General features: G+C 39.7%; 1 protein-coding gene across 1 annotated transcript; it reads right to left on the bottom strand.

Moving 5' to 3' along the window:
• Positions 1-1,884: 1,884 nt before the first annotated feature.
• On the bottom strand, positions 1,885-18,000 carry tpt1 (tumor protein, translationally-controlled 1). Its single transcript, XM_061926076.2, has 6 exons — positions 17,835-18,000; positions 17,352-17,419; positions 10,598-10,785; positions 4,912-5,017; positions 3,267-3,383; positions 1,885-2,123 (listed from the first exon to the last, which is right to left on the bottom strand). The coding sequence occupies exons 1-6, from the start codon at positions 17,860-17,862 to the stop codon at positions 2,121-2,123; spliced, it is 510 nt and encodes a 169-aa protein (XP_061782060.1). The 5' UTR covers positions 17,863-18,000; the 3' UTR covers positions 1,885-2,120.
• Between the last annotated feature and the right edge of the window lie 1,482 nt (positions 18,001-19,482).

Raw genomic sequence — 19,482 nt, 5'->3', positions numbered from 1 at the left:
TTTGTTTCCATTTTGACATGGTAAATATGTACTGCATGACATTGCATTCCTTGTACAACTTATCCAATATTGAAATTGCAAACCTTTATTATCCAAGCCTGGAAAGTTTCTAATATTTGTTGAAAGCAGGTTTTGGTCAAAATAAAAATGAAACAATGGTATCTTTTCCATTTATACTACCATGTTGTAATGAAGTGTTTACTAACCAAATGCATGCCTTTGATCCTCCGACATATCAGTCACGTGACCTGGCTGAAGAAGTCATTCTCAAAGTGTTACGTGCAAAAGAATCACTTAATATTCTAATTCTGAAAATGATGTGATGATGATGGTGAAAATGGTGAAGATGATGAAAATGTGATGGTGAAAATGATGTGATGGTGGTGAAAATGATGTGATGATGGTGAAAATGGTGTGATGATGAAAATGATGGTGAAAATGGTGAAGATGATGAAAATGTGATGATGGTGAAAATGATGTGATGGTGGTGAAAATGATGTGATGATGGTGAAAATGGTGTGATGATAAAAATGGTGAAAATGATGTGATGGTGAAAATGTGATGTGAAGATGGTGAAAATGATGTGATGATGGTAACTGGTGTGATGATGGTGAAAATGATGTGATGGCGAAGATGATGAAAATGATGTGATGGTGAAAATAGTGAAGATAATGAAAATGTGATGATTGTGAAAATGATGTGATGGTGGTGAACATGGTGTGATGATAAAAATGGTGAAAATGATGTGATGATGGTGAAAATGTGATGTGAAGATGGTGAAGATGTGATGATGGTAACTGGTGTGATGATGGTGAAAATGATGTGATGGCGAAGATGATGAAAATGATGTGATGATTGTGAAAATGATGTGATGGTGGTGAACATGGTGTGATGATAAAAATGGTGAAAATGATGTGATGATGGTGAAAATGTGATGTGAAGATGTGATGATGGTAACTGGTGTGATGATGGTGAAAATGATGTGATGGCCAAGATGATGAAAATGATGTGATGGTGAAAATAGTGAAGATAATGAAAATTATGTGATGGTGGTGAACATGGTGTGATGATAAAAATGGTGAAAATGATGTGATGATGGTGAAAATGGTGTGATGATGAAAATGATGTGATGATGGTGAAAATGATGTCATTTTCACAATCAACTGATGATTGTGAAAATGATGTGATGGTGAACATGGTGTGATGATAAAAATGGTGAAAATGATGTGATGGTGGTGAAAATGTGATGTGAAGATGGTGAAAATGTGATGTGAAGATGGTGAAAATGATGTGATGATGGTAACTGGTGTGATGATGGTGAAAATTATGTGATGGCCAAGATGATGAAAATGATGTGATGGTGAAAATAGTGAAGATAATGAAAATGATGTGATGGTGGTGAACATGGTGTGATGATAAAAATGGTGAAAATGATGTGATGGTGAAAATGTGATGTGAAGATGGTGAAAATGATGTGAGGATGGTAACTGGTGTGATGATGTGATGGCCAAGATGATGAAAATGATGTGATGGTGAAAATAGTGAAGATAATGAAAATGATGTGATGATTGTGAAAATGATGTGATGGTGGTGAACATTGTGTGATGATAAAAATGGTGAAAATGATGTGATGATGGTGAAAATGTGATGTGAAGATGGTGAAAATGATGTGATGATGGTGAAAATGATGTGATGGTGGTGAACATGGTGTGATGATGGTGAAGATGATGAAAATGATGTGATGGTGAAAATGATATGTTGGTGAAGATGATGATGAAAATGATGTGATGATGGTGTCTTGTTTGAATGAATACTTAAGAGTAAGATGATACTGTGTGTTAACGTTGGTACTTGGTAAGGTAAAGACAGTTTGAGTGCAAGTCGTAGCGGTAGAAGTCATCTTTATTTTCAAATGAAACCAGAGGAGATGAATTTTGAATGTAATCAGAAAGTAATCCAGTGGGACAAAAGTTGAGTTGTCATGTTTTTGCTAAAACATCCAAAGTCCAAATCCTGAAACCTTCAGCACATTCCTTCCTTCTTGGTGTGATCACTAATCGTGATGAAGAAGGAAGGAACATAAGTTAGTCTGTAGAAGCAGCAGCAGGTGGTCCAGCTGGTTACTGCAACACATCAAGTAGATGAAGGAATATTACAAAATAAACTAACTGCTCAAATGTAACAAGAAAAGGTTGCAACATTAAAACTACCATGCAAATTATATTTGGACTTTAAAAACAACTTGTAATCAACAATGTAGCAACATAGAAGGAATATTACCATCATGCTTTTCAAAAGTGAAAATAACATGATTTCATTTGTCACTCTGCGACCCTCAGTGGGAAAAGTTGACTTCACACAAAAAATCAATTCTCATTTAAATTGCGATTCTTATTCATCCCAATTCTAAATTGATTTCTTAATTTAAAAAAATATTCAATTAAAACATTTTTTAGGGCATCTCCATGCAACCCAAAGGTGATGTTCTAAGCCATAATAATTATATTTGATCATCCACATTCAAATCATCTCAAGTCTAAATATAAATGAGTCATGTTACTTATATTGTAAAAAACAAAACAAAACAAAAAACACAAAAAGCTGTTGAAATATGAAAGAAAAAAATGTTTTTAAAGTCGCAATATTTTGAAAAAGAAGCAAAAGTTGAAATTCTTATTCATCCTTTTGACTAACCATTATTTTCAGAAATGGTTAACAAAAAATATACATATATAATAATAATAAAATGTCTATTTTTCTCAGCTGTAAGCGGTTTAGAAAGAGTGAAACTAATTGTGAGAGTGGACAAAGACTACTTACACATTTCTACTCAATAATTGTGAGAGTGGACAAAGACTACTTACACATTTCTACTCAATAATTGTGAGAGTGGACAAAGACTACTTACACATTTCTACTCAATAATTGTGAGAGTGGACAAAGACTACTTCCACATTTCTACTCAATAATTGTGAGAGTGGGTGTGAATGTGAGTGTGAATGTTGTCTGTCTATCTGTGTTGGCCCTGCGATGAGGTGGCGACTTGTCCAGGGTGTACCCCGCCTCCCGCCCGATTGTAGCTGAGATAGGCTCCAGCGCCCCCCGCGACCCCAAAGGGAATAAGCGGTAGAAAATGGATGGATGGATGGAATTGTGAGAGTGGACAAAGACTACTTCCACATTTCTACTCAATAATTGTGAGAGTGGACAAAGACTACTTACACATTTCTACTCAATAATTGTGAGAGTGGACAAAGACTACTTACACATTTCTCCTCAATCAGACCGTCCTTAAAGAAGCGCAAGAAAGGTGTGACTTGGTCCTCGCGGTAGTCCAGGATGACCACCATGCCGTCTGGGTTCATGGACTCTCCTGTGAAGAACTGCAGGACACATTGGGATGCCATCACGCAACGTGTTGTCATGGTGACCATGTCATGATGTGATGGTGGTGAGAATCATGATAGTGAAAATGATGTTGACAATCATGATGATGTGATGATGGTAGTGAAAATGATGAGATGATGGTGGTGAAAATGATGTTGATAATCATGATGTGATGATGGTAGTGAAAATGATGTGATGCTGGTGAAAAGGATGTGATGATGATGAAAATGATGCGATGATGGTGGTGAAAATAATGTGATGATGGTGAAAATGATGTGATGATGGTGAAAATGATGTGATGGTGGTGGTGAAAATGATGTTGACAATCATGATGATGTGATGATGGTGAAAATGATGTGATGCTGGTGAAAATGATGTGATGATTAAAATGATGTGATGGTGGTGGTGAAAATGATGTGATGATGATGGTGAAAATAATGTGATGATGGTGAAAATAATGTGATGATGGTGAAAATAATGTGATGTTGGTGAAAATGATGTGATGATGATGAAAATGATGTGATGATGATGAAAATGATGTGATGATGGTGGTGAAAATGATGTTGACAATCATGATGATGTGATGATGGTGAAAATGATGTGATGATGGTAGTGAAAATGATGTGACGATGGTGGTGGTGAAAACGATGTGATGGTAGTGAAAATGATGAGATGATGGTGAAAATGATGTGATGATGGTGAAAATGATGTGATGATGAAAATGATGGTGATGTGATGATGGTGGTGAAATGATGTGATGATGGTGAAAATGATGTGATGATGAAAATGATGTGATGATGGTGGTGAAAATGATGTGATGGTGGTGGTGAAAATAATGTGATGATGGTGAAAATGATGTGATGATGATGAAAATGATGTGATGATGGTGGTGAAAATGATGTTGACAATCATGATGATGGTGAAAATGATGTGATGGTGAAAATTATGTGATGATGGTAGTGAAAATGATGTGACGATGGTGGTGGTGAAAACGATGTGATGATGGTAGTGAAAACGATGTGATGATGGTGAAAATGATGTGATGATGAAAATGATGTGATGACGGTGGTGGAAATAATGTGATGATGGTGAAAATGATGTGATGATGGTGGTGAAAATGATGTTGACAATCATGATGATGTGATGATGGTGAAAATGATGTGATGGTGAAAATGATGTGATGATGGTGGTGAAAATGATGTTGACAATCATGATGATGTGATGATGGTGAAAATGATGTGATGATGGTAGTGAAAATGATGTGATGATGGTAGTGAAAATGATGAGATGATGGTGAAAATGATGTGATGGTGAAAATGATGTGATGATGGTGGTGGAAATGATGGTGATGTGATGATGGTGGTGAAAATAATGTGATGATGGTGAAAATGATGTGATGATGATGAAAATGATGTGATGATGGTGGTGAAAATGATGGTGATGTGATGATGATGATGGCAAAAATGAGGGTGATGGTGATGGTGAAAATGATGTGATAATGGTGAAAATTGCTGATGTGCCCACCGCCAGGTTTTTAACGTCTGAGATAATTTTCTTCATTTCCTTGCTGGAATCTGCCATGAATTTCTCCACACGCTCTGGGTTAGTCTTCTCCAGATTGGCACGGATTCTGCAGGTGAAAGCAAACTTTCATCAAAGAGAACAAACCTTCTTCCAACTTTGGCCAACATTCTTGCTGCAAACTTCCTGTGTGCTTCAGTTCCACTATGATTGTGTTTACACTGCAGGACATATTTGTTCCAGATTTCTGATTTATTGATTGATTTCAATAATCTTCTCAATTAGATTCCAAGTCAAATTTGATCCTAATCACAATCCAGTATGACGTCACTTGCATGCACAGTTCTAAAGTGGAAACAGGAAGTTAGCCGGGTTCTGTAAATGAACTACTTTGCAAAATAAAAGCGCCACACCCTTAAAAATGTTACTTTTTATCATGTGAAAATAAATGAGTTTTTAAAAGTATTTTGCGGACCATACACTTATGTATAAAGTTGTGTGGGTGTCCTACCAAATATGGGCGTACGCCAGTAAAAGCTCAAGATGAATCAAAGTGTCCAAGTAGCCATGTCACCTTCTGACCAATCACAAGTCAGCTCTCATGTGTGGAGCACAGGTGCAAATACAACAATAAATGGTGGTGTCAGAAAGAGGGCAAAGAAGAAGAAAAGGATGTGCGTCTGAAAAGATAGTCTCTACAATGTAATACAAAAATGATTACCGTATTTTTCAGACTATAAGTCGCAGTTTTTTTTTCATAGTTTGGCCGGGCTCCAGTGCCACTTATGTTCTGTTATGCATTTTCGGCAGGTGCGACTTATACTCTGAAAAATACGGTAATCCACCTCTTCCTCTCACGCAAGACCCACCCAGGAATGGGGCCATACCAATCACTTCCGTACTGTACCTGCTAAAAATCCTCTTTGTTGCCATTTCTAATGAAAGGTAACGTATACCGTATTTTCCGCACTATAAGGCGCACCTAAAAACCACAAATTTTCTCAAAAGCTGACAGTGCGCCTTATAACCCGGTGCGCTTTATATATGGATTAATATTACGATTCATTTTCATAAAGTTTCGATCTCACAACTACGGTAAACAGCCGCCATCTTTTTTCCCGGTAGAACAGGAAGCGCTTCTTCTACGCAAGCAACCGCCAAGGTAAGCACCCGCCCCCATAGAACAGGAAGCGCTTCTTCTTCTACTGTAAGCAACCACCCGCCCGCGTAGAAGAAGAAAAAGCGCGCGGATATTACCGTACGTTTCATTTCCTTTGTGTGTTTACATCTGTAAAGACCACAAAATGGCTCCTACTAAGCGACAAGGATCCGGTTCATGAAAAGACGCAATCTCTCCATCCGCACACGGATTACTATTTCACAGCAACTGATATTCCAGTGAACCGCACTGTGGATACAACGGGAGCACGTACGGTGAATATTCGCACCACAGGGAATGAGAAGTCATCCTTCACTGTGGTTCTAGCTTGCCATGCTAATGGCCAGAAACTTCCACCCATGGTGATATTCAAAAGGAAGACCTTGCCAAAAGAGACCTTTCCAGCCGGCGTCATCATAAAAGCTAACTCGAAGGGATGGATGAAGAAAAGATGAGCGAGTGGTTAAGGTAAGTTTAAGTTTACGCGAAGAGGCCGGGTGGCTTTCTTCACGCAGCTCCGTCCATGTTGATATACGATTCCATGCGCGCCCACATCACGCTGGTTTTAATATATTATTAAAGTTTGACTGACCTATTTGACTGTTTTTTTGACATTCCTTTAGCGCAGTTAGATGCGGCTTACAACACGGGGCGGCTTATAGGTGGACAAAGTTTTGAAATATGCCGTTCATTGAAGGCGCGGCTTATAACCCAGGGCGCCTTATGGTGCGGAAAATACGGTAGTTCTAACTGTAAACATGTCTGAAGGGGTGTTGACACAGTTGAAAGGGGTCTGGCCTGAAGATAGTCCGTCAAACAATTGATGCAACATTTGGTCCAAAGAACCACCATGACATGTTATAAAGACCACAAGGAAAAACAAGCATGAGTCCTTTAAATGTAGATCTGCAGCTCAACAAATAGTACATTCTTTATGTGTTCCATGGAAATAAAGTAGTAAAAAAAGACATTTGTCACATCAGATCATTGGGCTTTCTTTAGTTTACAAATAAATATTGTATTCCTGAAACTTTTTTGTATGCAATGTTTTATATTACCGTAAATTCCAGACTATAAGCCACTACTTTTTTGTTTGCTTTGAACCCTGCGGCTTATTAAACCGTGCAAAAAATTTCCTGAGGAAACTCTCCTGAAGGAATGAATAAAGTACTATCTATCCAATTTATGCATTTTTATTCGCCAAACGCCATAATGCAAACATTCATAAAGGTAAAAGTCAGTGAAACTGTGTGTTTGTGCTATGGCGCCGTCTTTGGAGGAGTTTGCTCACTGCAGGTGCTGCTGAGTGAACCTTTACAGTGTTTCCTGCTGTTTATAGTTTTCAACCGGAAGTACAAGTGCTGTTCCGTCTTCAAGCTGTCCATAGTGTTCCTGCTGGTATGATTATTCATCACTCCAAGCAACGTTTGTAAGTTTTACAATATAACTAAAATAATTCTTATTTACTGAACTGTGCGATGTCTGTAGGAGTGTTTTCATGCATGTGCTATTGTAATGTAATGAAGCTAGCGTCATTAGCTTATATGCCAACACGTTTACGAGTGTTTGTGTTAGTATTATTAATTTACAATGGCATTCTTTTTGTATTGTTTTATTTTCGTAAATTCACCAAAACGTCACCGTGGAGTACTGAGTCTGTTTAGCTGATGGAGAGCTAGCTTCCGCAGCTAGTGGGTCCATGACCATGACTTCTGTTTTGTTTGATTACCGTATTTTCCGCACTATAAGGCGCACCGGATTATTAGCCGCACCTTCTATGAATTACATATTTCATAATTTTGTCCACCAATAAGCCGCCCCGGACTATAAGCCGCGCCTACGCTGCGCTAAAGGGAATGTCAAAAAAACAGTCAGATAGGTCAGTCAAACTTTAATAATATATTAAAAACCAGCGTTCTAACAACTCTGTTCACTCCCAAAATGTACGCAAATGTGAAATCACAAACATAGTAAAATTCAAAATAGTGCAGAGCAATTGCAACATAATGTTGCTTGAACGTTAATGTCACAACACACAAAATAAACATAGCGCTTACTTTCTGAAGTTATTCTTCATTCGTAAATCCTTCGTCTTCGGTGTCCGAAGTGAAAAGTTGGGCAAATTTACGATCCACTGGCAGATGTTGGCGTCGTCTGGCGCTGCCTCCTCGTCTTAGTGAAGGTGTGTTCGCCTTCTGTCTTCCATTGTTCCCACGCAGTTAGCAGTCTAGCTTCGAATGCCCTGTTGACACCAATATCTAGCGGCTGGAGGTCTTTTGTCAATCCACCCGGAATGACGGCGAGTATTGAATTAAGCGCGTCAGCGTGTCTCTCAATGTGCTGTTATGAGCTAGCAAATATAACAACTACACTACCCAGCATGCAACGATAGTTACGAGCATGCGCGGTAGCCCTGAGAAGTTCCCACGCAGTTAGCAGTCTAGCTTCGAATGCCCTGTTGACACCAATATCTAGCGGCTGGAGGTCTTTTGTCAATCCACCCGGAATGACGGCGAGTATTGAATTAAGCGTGTCAGCGTGTCTCTCAATGTGCTGTTATGAGCTAGCAAATATAACAACTACACTACCCAGCATGCAACGATAGTTACGAGCATGCGCGGTAGCCCTGAGAAGCGATGTTGTATGCTGGGAGTTCGAATGTGGTTATGAGCACGCTGTGAGAAAACGTTGAGAACTCAGTTAACACGCCTCGTCTGCATTATTTATAATTAGACAGACAACACACTTAATAGGAGCCATTTGGGGTCTTTACATAAACACACAAATGGAAATGAAACGTCACATATCCCAGCATGCACCGCGCGCTTCTTCTACGGGGAAAAAAGATGGCGGCTGTTTACCGTAGTTGCGAGACCTAAACTTTATGAAAATGAATCGTAATAAAGCGCACCGGGTTATAAGGCGCACTGTTAGCTTTTGAGAAAATTTGTGGTTTTTAGGTGCGCCTTATAGTGCGGAAAATACGGTATCTGTTTTACTGCCGTGTTACAGACACTGTTTGGAAACAATTAAGGTACATCAATAAACATTTACAAAATCTTTCTGTGTAAATACATCATTTCACAAAGTATATATCCGGTACAGCTAATACAAAACCTGACTCTCGCTAGATCCTTGTAGTTGGCGGAGTTCGAAGGCATTGCAAACTCCTTCCAGATAGCAAAAAATAATGAACCAATCAGGATTTCATAAATGTGACGTAGCGACTGATTCAAACAACAAGAGGAGTCGTGTGCTGACATTGATTCTGCTATTGCAACTGTTTTGTCCAATCTATCGAATATTCATTCTTTAAAAGATGAACAGAGAAGGGTTTTGAAGGCATTTATTGGTGGCAAGGATGTTTTGGCTCTTCTTCTGACAGGGTTTAGATTTCCAAGTGAGTGCTTGACGTAGCTCCTCATTGAAGATAACGGACAGGTGTTTTATCCAATCACATACAATGATTTTTTTCTTTACAAGGCCCCGCCTTCTGAAATACATCTCCTCTTGAGAAGTCCCAGATCCTTGTGAGGAGCTCAGCCAACTACAAGGATCTGGCAAGAGTCAGGTTAGCCAATATATGGAAAATTTTATTTTTCTATTCAAATTTAGTGGGTGTGGCTTACATCGATGTGCTCTCCAGTCCAGAAAAGACAGTGCATTGTTATTGAAATAAAGATTAGTAATGAAAACAAACCATGGTAACAGTGACGGAGCGCATGCCTGGACTGATTGGTTAGAGCAGTGTTTTTCCACCAGGTCGTCGTGCCTTATTTTGAGTTTGTTGGTGTTTTCCTGTGTAATGCTTTAGTTTTTGTCTTATTCTGGTGGCCCTTCCTGTTTTGTTGGTGTTTTCCTGTCTTCCTTTGAGCGCTATACCCTGCATCTGCTTTGTGTTAGCATGCAAAGCTATTTAAGTTGTTGCTATCCTTCTTTGTGTGGACAATGTTGATTGTCCTGTCCTGTACGGATGTACTTTGTGGACGCCGTAAGTTTTTGCTGTCGTCCAGCAGTCTGTTTCTGTTTACTTTGTAGCCAGTTCAGTTTTACTTTGGTTTTGCATAACCATCTCTATGCTTCATTGCCTTTTCCTTTTGTTCATTTTTGGTTTAAGCATTACGTACCTTTTTACCTCCACCCTGCCTCCCGCTGTGGTTTGCATATTGGGATCACAACAACCCATCCTCGCCTCACCCGACACATTCCGACTTTTATAAAGCAATTCACTACCTGCTGCCACCTACTGATATTACATGGTTACCCTGTCGAGCTCTACACAGCAAAGACACTAATTAACGGCACATTATTTGCAGATTCTAATTATTACATTTGCAAAAAAAAATTTGGGGGACCAATTAGGTGAAGTTGCATAATTTCCCACGGCACACCAGACAATATCTCACAGTGGTTGAAAAACACTGGTGTAGAGAGTCAAAACGGTTCAGCTTAAATGGATGAATGTGGTTTTAAATCTCTAAGAAAACTTCCTGCCATGGTGGAGGTCTGAATGTGAAGGTGTGTACTTACTTCTGCAGGTACTCCTTAATGTAGCTCACGTAGGACTTCTTATCAAAATTTGTCTGCTGCAGTTTGTTGTGGAGGACCACATCAATGCCAGAGACCGATGACGAGTCCGTGCCCTCCGCCGCTTCTTCAGCGGACGCGTTGGCTCCGATTAAAGAACCGTCGATGTCCCCGTGCGCCATGGTGATGTACTATAAACAAGTGGGGACAAAGTAGATTGAAAACATTTTGTACTGCAAGAACTTTATTAGTGTTTGAAATGGTGTTCATATATTAGTAAACCACGTTTTTGTTCATCTTTTGGGGCCAATGAAAGTTAGGAAGTAATAGTTGTTAACTGAACAAACAGAGCAGAAACACTTCCTCTTTTCCAAAAAGAGACCCCTCACCAACGTTCCACAACACCCCAAAGTAAGCATCAAGGCAAAATTGGCATGCAAAACAGATTAAATCGACTTTTTAACGGTGGAGTTGTGGATTATAAACCTGATTGCACTACACAGGATGAAGTTGGAGTGGACTGGGAGCTTTGACAATATCTGTGAGAAATTAAGAAGCAGAAAGCAGAAAATTCAGCGCCAATTTCTCATGCTAAGTTGTGAATGAATAAAGTATGTATGTGATTGATGCTACAATATCCACCTGGGTCAGGTGTCAAGGGTGAGATAAAGTACCCACGGAACATGGCTGTTACAATCACACTTAAAGGAGCAGTTTGACACATTTACACAGATGTCTAGAGGGCGCAAACCATAGACATCTATAAGTAGACGCGACATTGGCTGCTGTCACGCGAGAAATTTGTCCGGTACACACACACACGTCTAAACCTGAAGAGATCTTTTATCTGTACCAGACACTTCAACATAACACACCACACTGAGGTTAGCACCGATGGGAAACGGGTCAGTTTCTCCCAGAACTAGGGTTGCACGACTAAATGAGACTTGAGTTTTTTCCCCCTTTTCAAACTCTTTAAATCACAATGGTCGTGTTTCGAGTCCTTGGCTTGCTGGCCAATCTAAAGTGGTTTTAGGAAGTTTGTGTGCGCTGCAGCTGATGCACACCACTTGTGTTGTGTTACTGTGCAGTATCCCAAGAAAACTAATGGGGACAGTAGGCTGTATAGTATACCATAGTAAAAAAGTAAAAACTGTACTGCCTTTAGAAAATACCAGTACTTTTGTTATGGACAAGATAAAACAATGATGACGCAAATTATATGATGACGCAATGGTGGCCACACCCGTGAGGTATTTTAGCAAGCTAGGGCAGACCCTGCAAGAGCCGTATATAGTTGATACTACAATGATTAAATTGATATTTTCTATCATCACAAAATCTCTTGTTGTTTTTGTTATTGTTTATAAAGTCAGGAAATACATACCTGGACATAAGAGAACTTTAATTATTGACCAATGTATGATCCTGTAACTACTTGGTATTGGATGCACACCCAAATTTGTAGTATCACCAAAAGTGTAAAGTATCAAACAGAAGAAAGTCTTGTAAATTTTCTAACAACGTGTCTATTTTGGTTGAATAAAATGCTCTTACTGTTGCTCTGTATTACACAGATACCTACAACTAATACATGTTGGCATGCAGAGAGAGGTTAGCAATAACAGAAACTATGACATCATTCACGCGTGTCGTTTTGTTATTACAGTATATAACATTCCATTGGTTTTAGACATCAACAAATACTTAATAAACGCATACTTATCTCTGCGTTTAAGCCTTTTGTCCACACGTAGACGCATACTTGTGTCTTTAAAACGCAGACTTTTGCACTAGAGATCCAAAACTGTCCGCTTAGCGTATCCACGGCACAAACGTAGACTAGTCATTTCCAAGCTCAACAACACTGCCTTTAAACAAGAGGATTTATTGTATGTATACACATCAAAAAGGGCTTAGCGACACTCCCGCCAGCACTAATGACAGTCAGCTGTTTTGGATATGATCGCTGTGGAACCTCCACCTGATGGGACAACTTTGACAAGCAAGACTTATTTGCTGTGTGTCATAAGAAAGATACAACATTATCTTATGTTTTAGTCGGCGTCGAACGACCAATCTTGAAGTTAATTTACGTGTCTTGCTTCCATTTTTCCATACAACTACAATATGTACTATATAACTGTATCCATGGTTAAATGCTTGTAATACATCATCATACTGCTCGCTAGTGTTACATATCTGACTTATTGTGTTGTAATATGAGGAAACAACTACAAAGAGAGACAAGACTCCGATGCCACTTCACCGGCTGGATTTTAACAGGGGGACTGCTAGCAGGACAACATTGATAGAGTGTATGTGCTAGAAGTCATGCAGGCTATTTCTACAGTGGAGTCACCCGCTTTCAGGCAGCTAATTAGAATGATACCGGGCGTCAAACGCCACGGACATTTTCCACATACCTGGACACTGAGTACATAAACATGGAAAGCAAGCTAAAGAAAACACGCCTATGCTCATCATTCAGCACTGACAGTATACACCCTGCAATTCTCTTATATACTCTTTTATTCTAGACTTTTAGAGTGTTTGACTATCACAACACTCTAAATGTATAGACTATAAAGTTCACAAACATAAAGAGGGATCCTAGTGGGCCAGGCCAATCTTTCCTTATCTCTAAACTAAAACTGGGAAAATGCGTAGGATGTTTTGGGCTTCAGTACAGTGTTGATCTCCTGATGATTTTATTTCACAATTCCTTGAGAGAAAAAAACGCCTGGTTAGGCTTTGTGTGTTTGTCATGTGTGCCTTCCTTGGGTGAAGCCAGGTTTACAGCTATGTTGTGACATGTTATTATGCTGTTTGTTTGTTACTTATGTATGTTATGTTGCAGATATTTAAAATAGTTATGTCAAATTTGTTCTGGCCTGAAATAAATTGGCCCTTTGAAACATATCTTTGTCTTTGTGTGTTGTATGTAGAGCACATTGCTTAGCAGAGTTCAGTGATGCAAATGCATAAGTTGATCAACAGATTGTATTATTCTCTCAGTGTCCGCCCTGAGATGGGTAGGTTTTGACTTCAAACCACGGCCGAGTCATACCAAAGACTATAAAAATGGGACTTATTACCTCCCTGCTTGGCACTTAGCATCAAGGGTTGGAATTGGGGGTTAAGTCACCAAAAATTATTCCAGGGCGCGGCCACCGCTGCTGCCCACTGCTCCTCTCACCCCCCCAGGGGGTGAACAAGGGGATGGGTCAAATGCAGAGGACAATCATTGGCACTTTAACTTTTCACATTAACACATTACTTTTTGGTGTAAGTAACGGAGTTACTTTTGAAATTAAGTAACTCGTAACTAACTAGTTTTCAGTAACTAACCCAACACTGAACACCACACAAGGGTTATGGTATTTATTTCCGAGAGCCAGCTCCAGCTCGTGGTGCCCAAGACCAGACTTAAATCCAGGGGAGACAGGGCCTTCTCTGTAGTCGACCCTAAGCTCTGGAACACTCTGCCCCTCCATGTTCAAACTGCTCCCACAGTGGAGTGTTTCAAGTCTCGTCTTAAGACCCACTTTTATTCTTTGGCTTTTAACACTACGTGAGTTGTGTGGTCCTCTGTTGTCTGTGTTTTTTTTTTTTATACATTTTGATTTCTATTTACGGTTTTAATTGGTTTGACCCTTTAAAATTGTTTTTAAATCATATTTATATTGGTTTTATATTTATTTGTTTTTATTCAGTCATTGGTGGAGCTAAGGATAATATTTGAATATTGTTTTTAATATTGTTGTGCAGCACTTTGGAAACATTTTTGTTGTTTAAATGTGCTATATAAATAAAGTGGATTGGATTGATTGGATTTCTTTCTTTAGTTTATTTCAAACATGAACACACTTACATTATAATACATCACACAATGTCATATCATTTCACTTTACATCATGTCCAATTGTCATAATTCTTCTTTGTACTTTGTAAGCACTATTATCTTGAACAACCTCTTAAACTGGATCATATCAGTACAATGTTTAACTTCTTTACTTAATCCATTCCATAATTTCCTGCCTGTAACTTCCAGTAGGAATGTCTTAAAGACATGAAAAAAAAACCTCTATGTAGGTCTCACTTGGGCCTACATTTCATATATTGACAATCCCCGGCAAAAATCAACAGGAAGTTTGCAATTCCCCCTTCAATTGTTTTATTAAAAACCGGTCACCTTTTTTCAAACATTATCTCCTCTGAGCGCGTTTATCGTGTCGGCTTCAAACTAGCACAGGAGAGAGATTGAAACCTTCTGATTAAAAGTTGACCAAAGAGTTTTAATTACTGCTCCGGTTTGGATTTTATGTGCCGTCAAAGTCGGCCCCGTCCATCACTGCTTGCAGCTTTAAAGGCCTACTGAAATGAATTTTTTTAATTTAAACGGGGATAGCAGATCCATTCTATGTGTCATACTTGATCATTTCGCGATATTGCCATATTTTTGCTGAAAGGATTTAGTATAGAACGACGACGATAAAGTTCGCAACTTTTGGTCGCTGATAAAAAAAAGCTTTGCCTGTACCAGAAATAGCGTGACATCACAAGTTGAAAGTCTCCTCACATTTCCCCATTGTTTACACCAGCAGCGAGAGCGATTGGGACCGAGAAAGCGACGATTACCCCATTAATTTGAGCCAGGATGAAAGATTTGTGGATGAGGAACGTGAGAGTGAAGTATTAGAGTGCAGTGCAGGACGCATCTTTTTTCGCTCTGACCGTAACTTAGGTACATGGGCTCATTGGATTCCACACACTCTCATTTTTCTATTGTGGATCACGGATTTGTATTTTAAACCACCTTGGATACTATATCCTCTTGAAAATGAGTGTCGAGAACGCGAAATGGACATTCACAGTGACTTTTATCTCCATGACACTACATCGGTGAAGCAATTTAGCTACGGAGCTAACGTGATAGCATTGGGCTTAACTGCAGATAGAAACAAAATAAATAAACCCCTGACTGGAAGGATAGACAGAAAATCAACAATACTATTAAACCATGGACCTGTGACTACACGGTTAATGCTTTCCAGCCTGGCGAAGCTTAACAATGCTGTTGATAAAAACATTAGCTCTCCACCGCTCATCAACACCGAAGCTCACCTGCGTTCCAGTGATCGACAAAGGACTTCACCCGATCATCGATGCGGTCGGTGGCTAGCGTCGGATAGCGCGTCTGCTATCCAAGTCAAAGTCCTCCTGGTTGTGTTGCTGTAACCAGACGCTAATAAACCGATCGCATCTGCAGCTTTCTTCTTTGCAGTCTCCATTGTTCATTAAACAAATTGCAAAAGATTCACCAACACAGATGTCCAGAATACTGTGGAATTTTGCGATGAAAACTGAGCTTTTTGTATTGGATACAATGGCGTCCCAATAGGCGAGGGCGGACCTACGTCACTTCCGCCTGCCAATCCCCTAGCAACCGGTCGCCATATTGAATTCGTTGAAAACAAACCAGCTCACAGCGAACACAGCATTGACAGAAAAGGCATTTAACGAGGTTTCACGGTATTTTAAACTGTTCTAAATGGCGTATGATTATGTAAATAGTCTTTCCAGTGAGGCTAGGTTAAGATACGAGTTAAAATGTTCTGTAGTTGGATTAAACGACTGCCCTTACCGCCTTCCGGCAGATGCGTGGACTGATAATCCTACACAATGGCCGGACATGGAATTTGGAAATCTTTATGTCTACCTCACAAGCGCACCAGGTCGGTTGTTAGCTTTGGTTGTTATATAACGAATAAATCACATAAAAATTGTTAAATCACCCAAGGTATGTTGATAAATGATAATAAGGATGACACGGTGGCTACCAGTATCTGTATATTTATTATATCTGTAGAGAGCTCATTCAAATTCAGTTCAGTAATATGATTTATTATTTGCTGAATTACTGGAAATAGCCTTTATACCGCATGTTATTGTTGTGCAACAACAACAACTTCAGCTGTCGAACGTTATTCAGTAAAAATTCAACGGGTTCAACATTAGCATGGACGGTATAGCCAAGTTGTGGTTAAGAAGGTGGATTTTTGTTCCTTATATTTACCAGAAACAAAGTGATCTGAACACACGACCCGGGATTTTGGGGGACTCCAATGAGAACCGTCCTCGTTTTCCCGGTGTAAAGCTGCGAGCCATTTGTCTCGTCTCTGTGGGCTTTTAGCACGCTTTGGCAGAACAAAATACGACCTTTGTTTTCCCTGTTTCCAGTTGTGGTTTGCACAACCAAAAACAACACAGTTTTGGGGCATTTTGGAGGCAGAATGACGGGTTTAATCAGCGCAGGTCGACAGGTTAAAGAGTAATGGCGACGGTTTGTTTTCAACGCCAGTCAGGTTGCTATGGCTCGAAGAACCCGTATGTAGCTCAGTTGCCCGGATGTCGGCCCTGCCCTATACTTCAGTTTCAACCATCAACGTCACACGCATACGTCATCATACCTAGACGTTTTCAACCGGAAGTTTCGCAGGAAATTTAAATTTGCACTTTATAAGTTAACCCGGCCGTATTGGCATGTGTTGCAATGTTAAGATTTCATCATTGATCTACTGGCAAATAATTTTGCTTAGTTCAAGTGAAATACCCCTATTTTGTATTTTTTCTCTCCTTGTTTTTGAACACTGACTTTTTGCAGTGTAGATGGAGACGGTTTTAGCCACCAAATATGTTTTTTTGAAACTCTCCAGTGTTCGTGTGGACTTGGCCTTAAGTTCCATTGACTCACCTTTCCTTCAACTTCGTAGAAGATGGGGTTGTCTGTGATTTTGTAGACGTCTGTAAACAGCTCATCATCTGCGGGGGGGGGGGAACGTGACGATTATTCGGCAGGAACAGACTCCGTTAGCATGCTAATGTTAGCTTCAACATGCTAAATTTAGCAGCGAACATTTCCCGCACATCTGCAACACGCTGCCACGTGACGCCGACACGCCATGAGCCTTCACGGGGGGGAAAAAAGCCGCCTCGCCCCGTAATTAAAACCACACTTTTAAGAGAATTAATTCACCGTTTGAATAACACGCCCAAATAGCGTCGACGGAAAAAAAGGCAAACAATGGTAATGTTATGGCGTCATCCGGTTAGCATTAGCATTAGCATTGGCTAGCACGAGTCAAGTAGCGCGCATGACCAAACTATTTTACGAACCGCTAAAAACAACTTTTCTGGGTCGTGCCGGCGGAAAGGTGGCGACATGAAGACTACTTACTCGAGATAATGTCCCTGTAGATGATCATTTTGCCGCTTTGGTGTTAAAGGTTCGGGAGACAGGACAGGAGCCGCCGGCCCGCACTAACAGGAGAGTGAAAAAGACCGAGCGGGCCTCGATGCGGACTATTTACATCCCGATGACGTCATCGTGGGTTGGGTCTGGCGCTTTGCTGCCACACCCTAACTGTGGCCAAATGTGGTATTACACGTGTACATATGTGACTCATGACAGTACAGTATGACTCACCATTTAGAGCAGGCCTGGGCAATTATTTTGACTTGGGGGGCCAAATTTAGAGAAAAACATGTCTGGGGGCAGGAATATCTGTCTGAAGATGAGAACCACAGAAGGCCGTATGATTTTAAACCATACTTGCCAAGAGTGGACCGACACCAGCAGATGACATGGCACCCCAAACCATTACTGATGGTGGAAACTTTACACTAGACTTCAGGCAACGTGGATCCTGTGCCTCTCCTGTCTTCCTCCAGACTCTGGGACCTCGATTTCCAAAGGAAATGCAAAATTTGCATGGTTGGGTGATGGTTTGGGGTGCCATGTCATCTGCTGGTGTCGGTCCACTCTGTTTCCTGAGATCCAGGGTCAACGCAGCCGTCTACCAGCAAGTTTTAGAGCACTTCATGCTTCCTGCTGCTGACCTGCTCTATGGAGATGGAGATTTCAAGTTCCAACAGGACTTGGCGCCTGCACACAGCGCAAAATCTACCCGTGCCTGGTTTACGGACCATGGTATTTCTGTTCTAAATTGGCCCGCCAACTCCCCTGACCTTAGCCCCATAGAAAATCTGTGGGGTATTGTGAAAAGGAAGATGCAGAATGCCAGACCCAAAAACGCAGAAGAGTTGAAGGCCACTATCAGAGCAACCTGGGCTCTCATAACATCTGAGCAGTGCCAGAAACTCATCGACTCCATGCCACGCCGCATTAACGCAGTAATTGAGGCAAAAGGAGCTCCAACCAAGTATTGAGTATTGTACATGCTCATATTTTTCATTTTCATACTTTTCAGTTGGCCAACATTTCTAAAAATCCCTTTTTTGTATTAGCCTTACACAATATTCTAATTTTGTGACACACGGAATTTTGGATTTTCATTTGTTGCCACTTCAAATCATCAAAATTAAATGAAATAAACATTTGAATGCATCAGTCTGTGTGCAATGAATAAATATAATGTACAAGTTACACCTTTTGAATGCAATTACTGAAATAAATCAAGTTTTTCAAAATATTCTAATTTACTGGCTTTTACCTGTGTATATATATATATATATATATCCTGAAAATATGCAAACAAAACTGTGTTTAGATAATTGATACTTCAAACTTGCATAAATAAATCTTAAGGAATATAACATAACTTGGCTTCTGAGAGCTTTAAAATGTAATGAATAAAATGCTAAAGTTGTTGATAAACAAGCAATTATTTTAATAATTAAATATGGTCATTTTAATGAATTATTATGATAATTTAAAATGTATTATTTCCATTATGTTTATTTTAATGTATAATTATATGGCTGGATGTAATAAGGAGTCAGAAAATATACAAATAAAAATACAATTAATTTTGATGTTTTTAGCAAAATATAGTAAAAATGTATTTTTTTTTTATTTTTTTTAA

Source organism: Nerophis lumbriciformis, linkage group LG31, assembly GCF_033978685.3.
Source record: "Nerophis lumbriciformis linkage group LG31, RoL_Nlum_v2.1, whole genome shotgun sequence".
NCBI classification, from domain to species: Eukaryota; Metazoa; Chordata; class Actinopteri; order Syngnathiformes; family Syngnathidae; genus Nerophis; species Nerophis lumbriciformis.
This window is presented reverse-complemented; position numbering and strand designations above follow the sequence as displayed.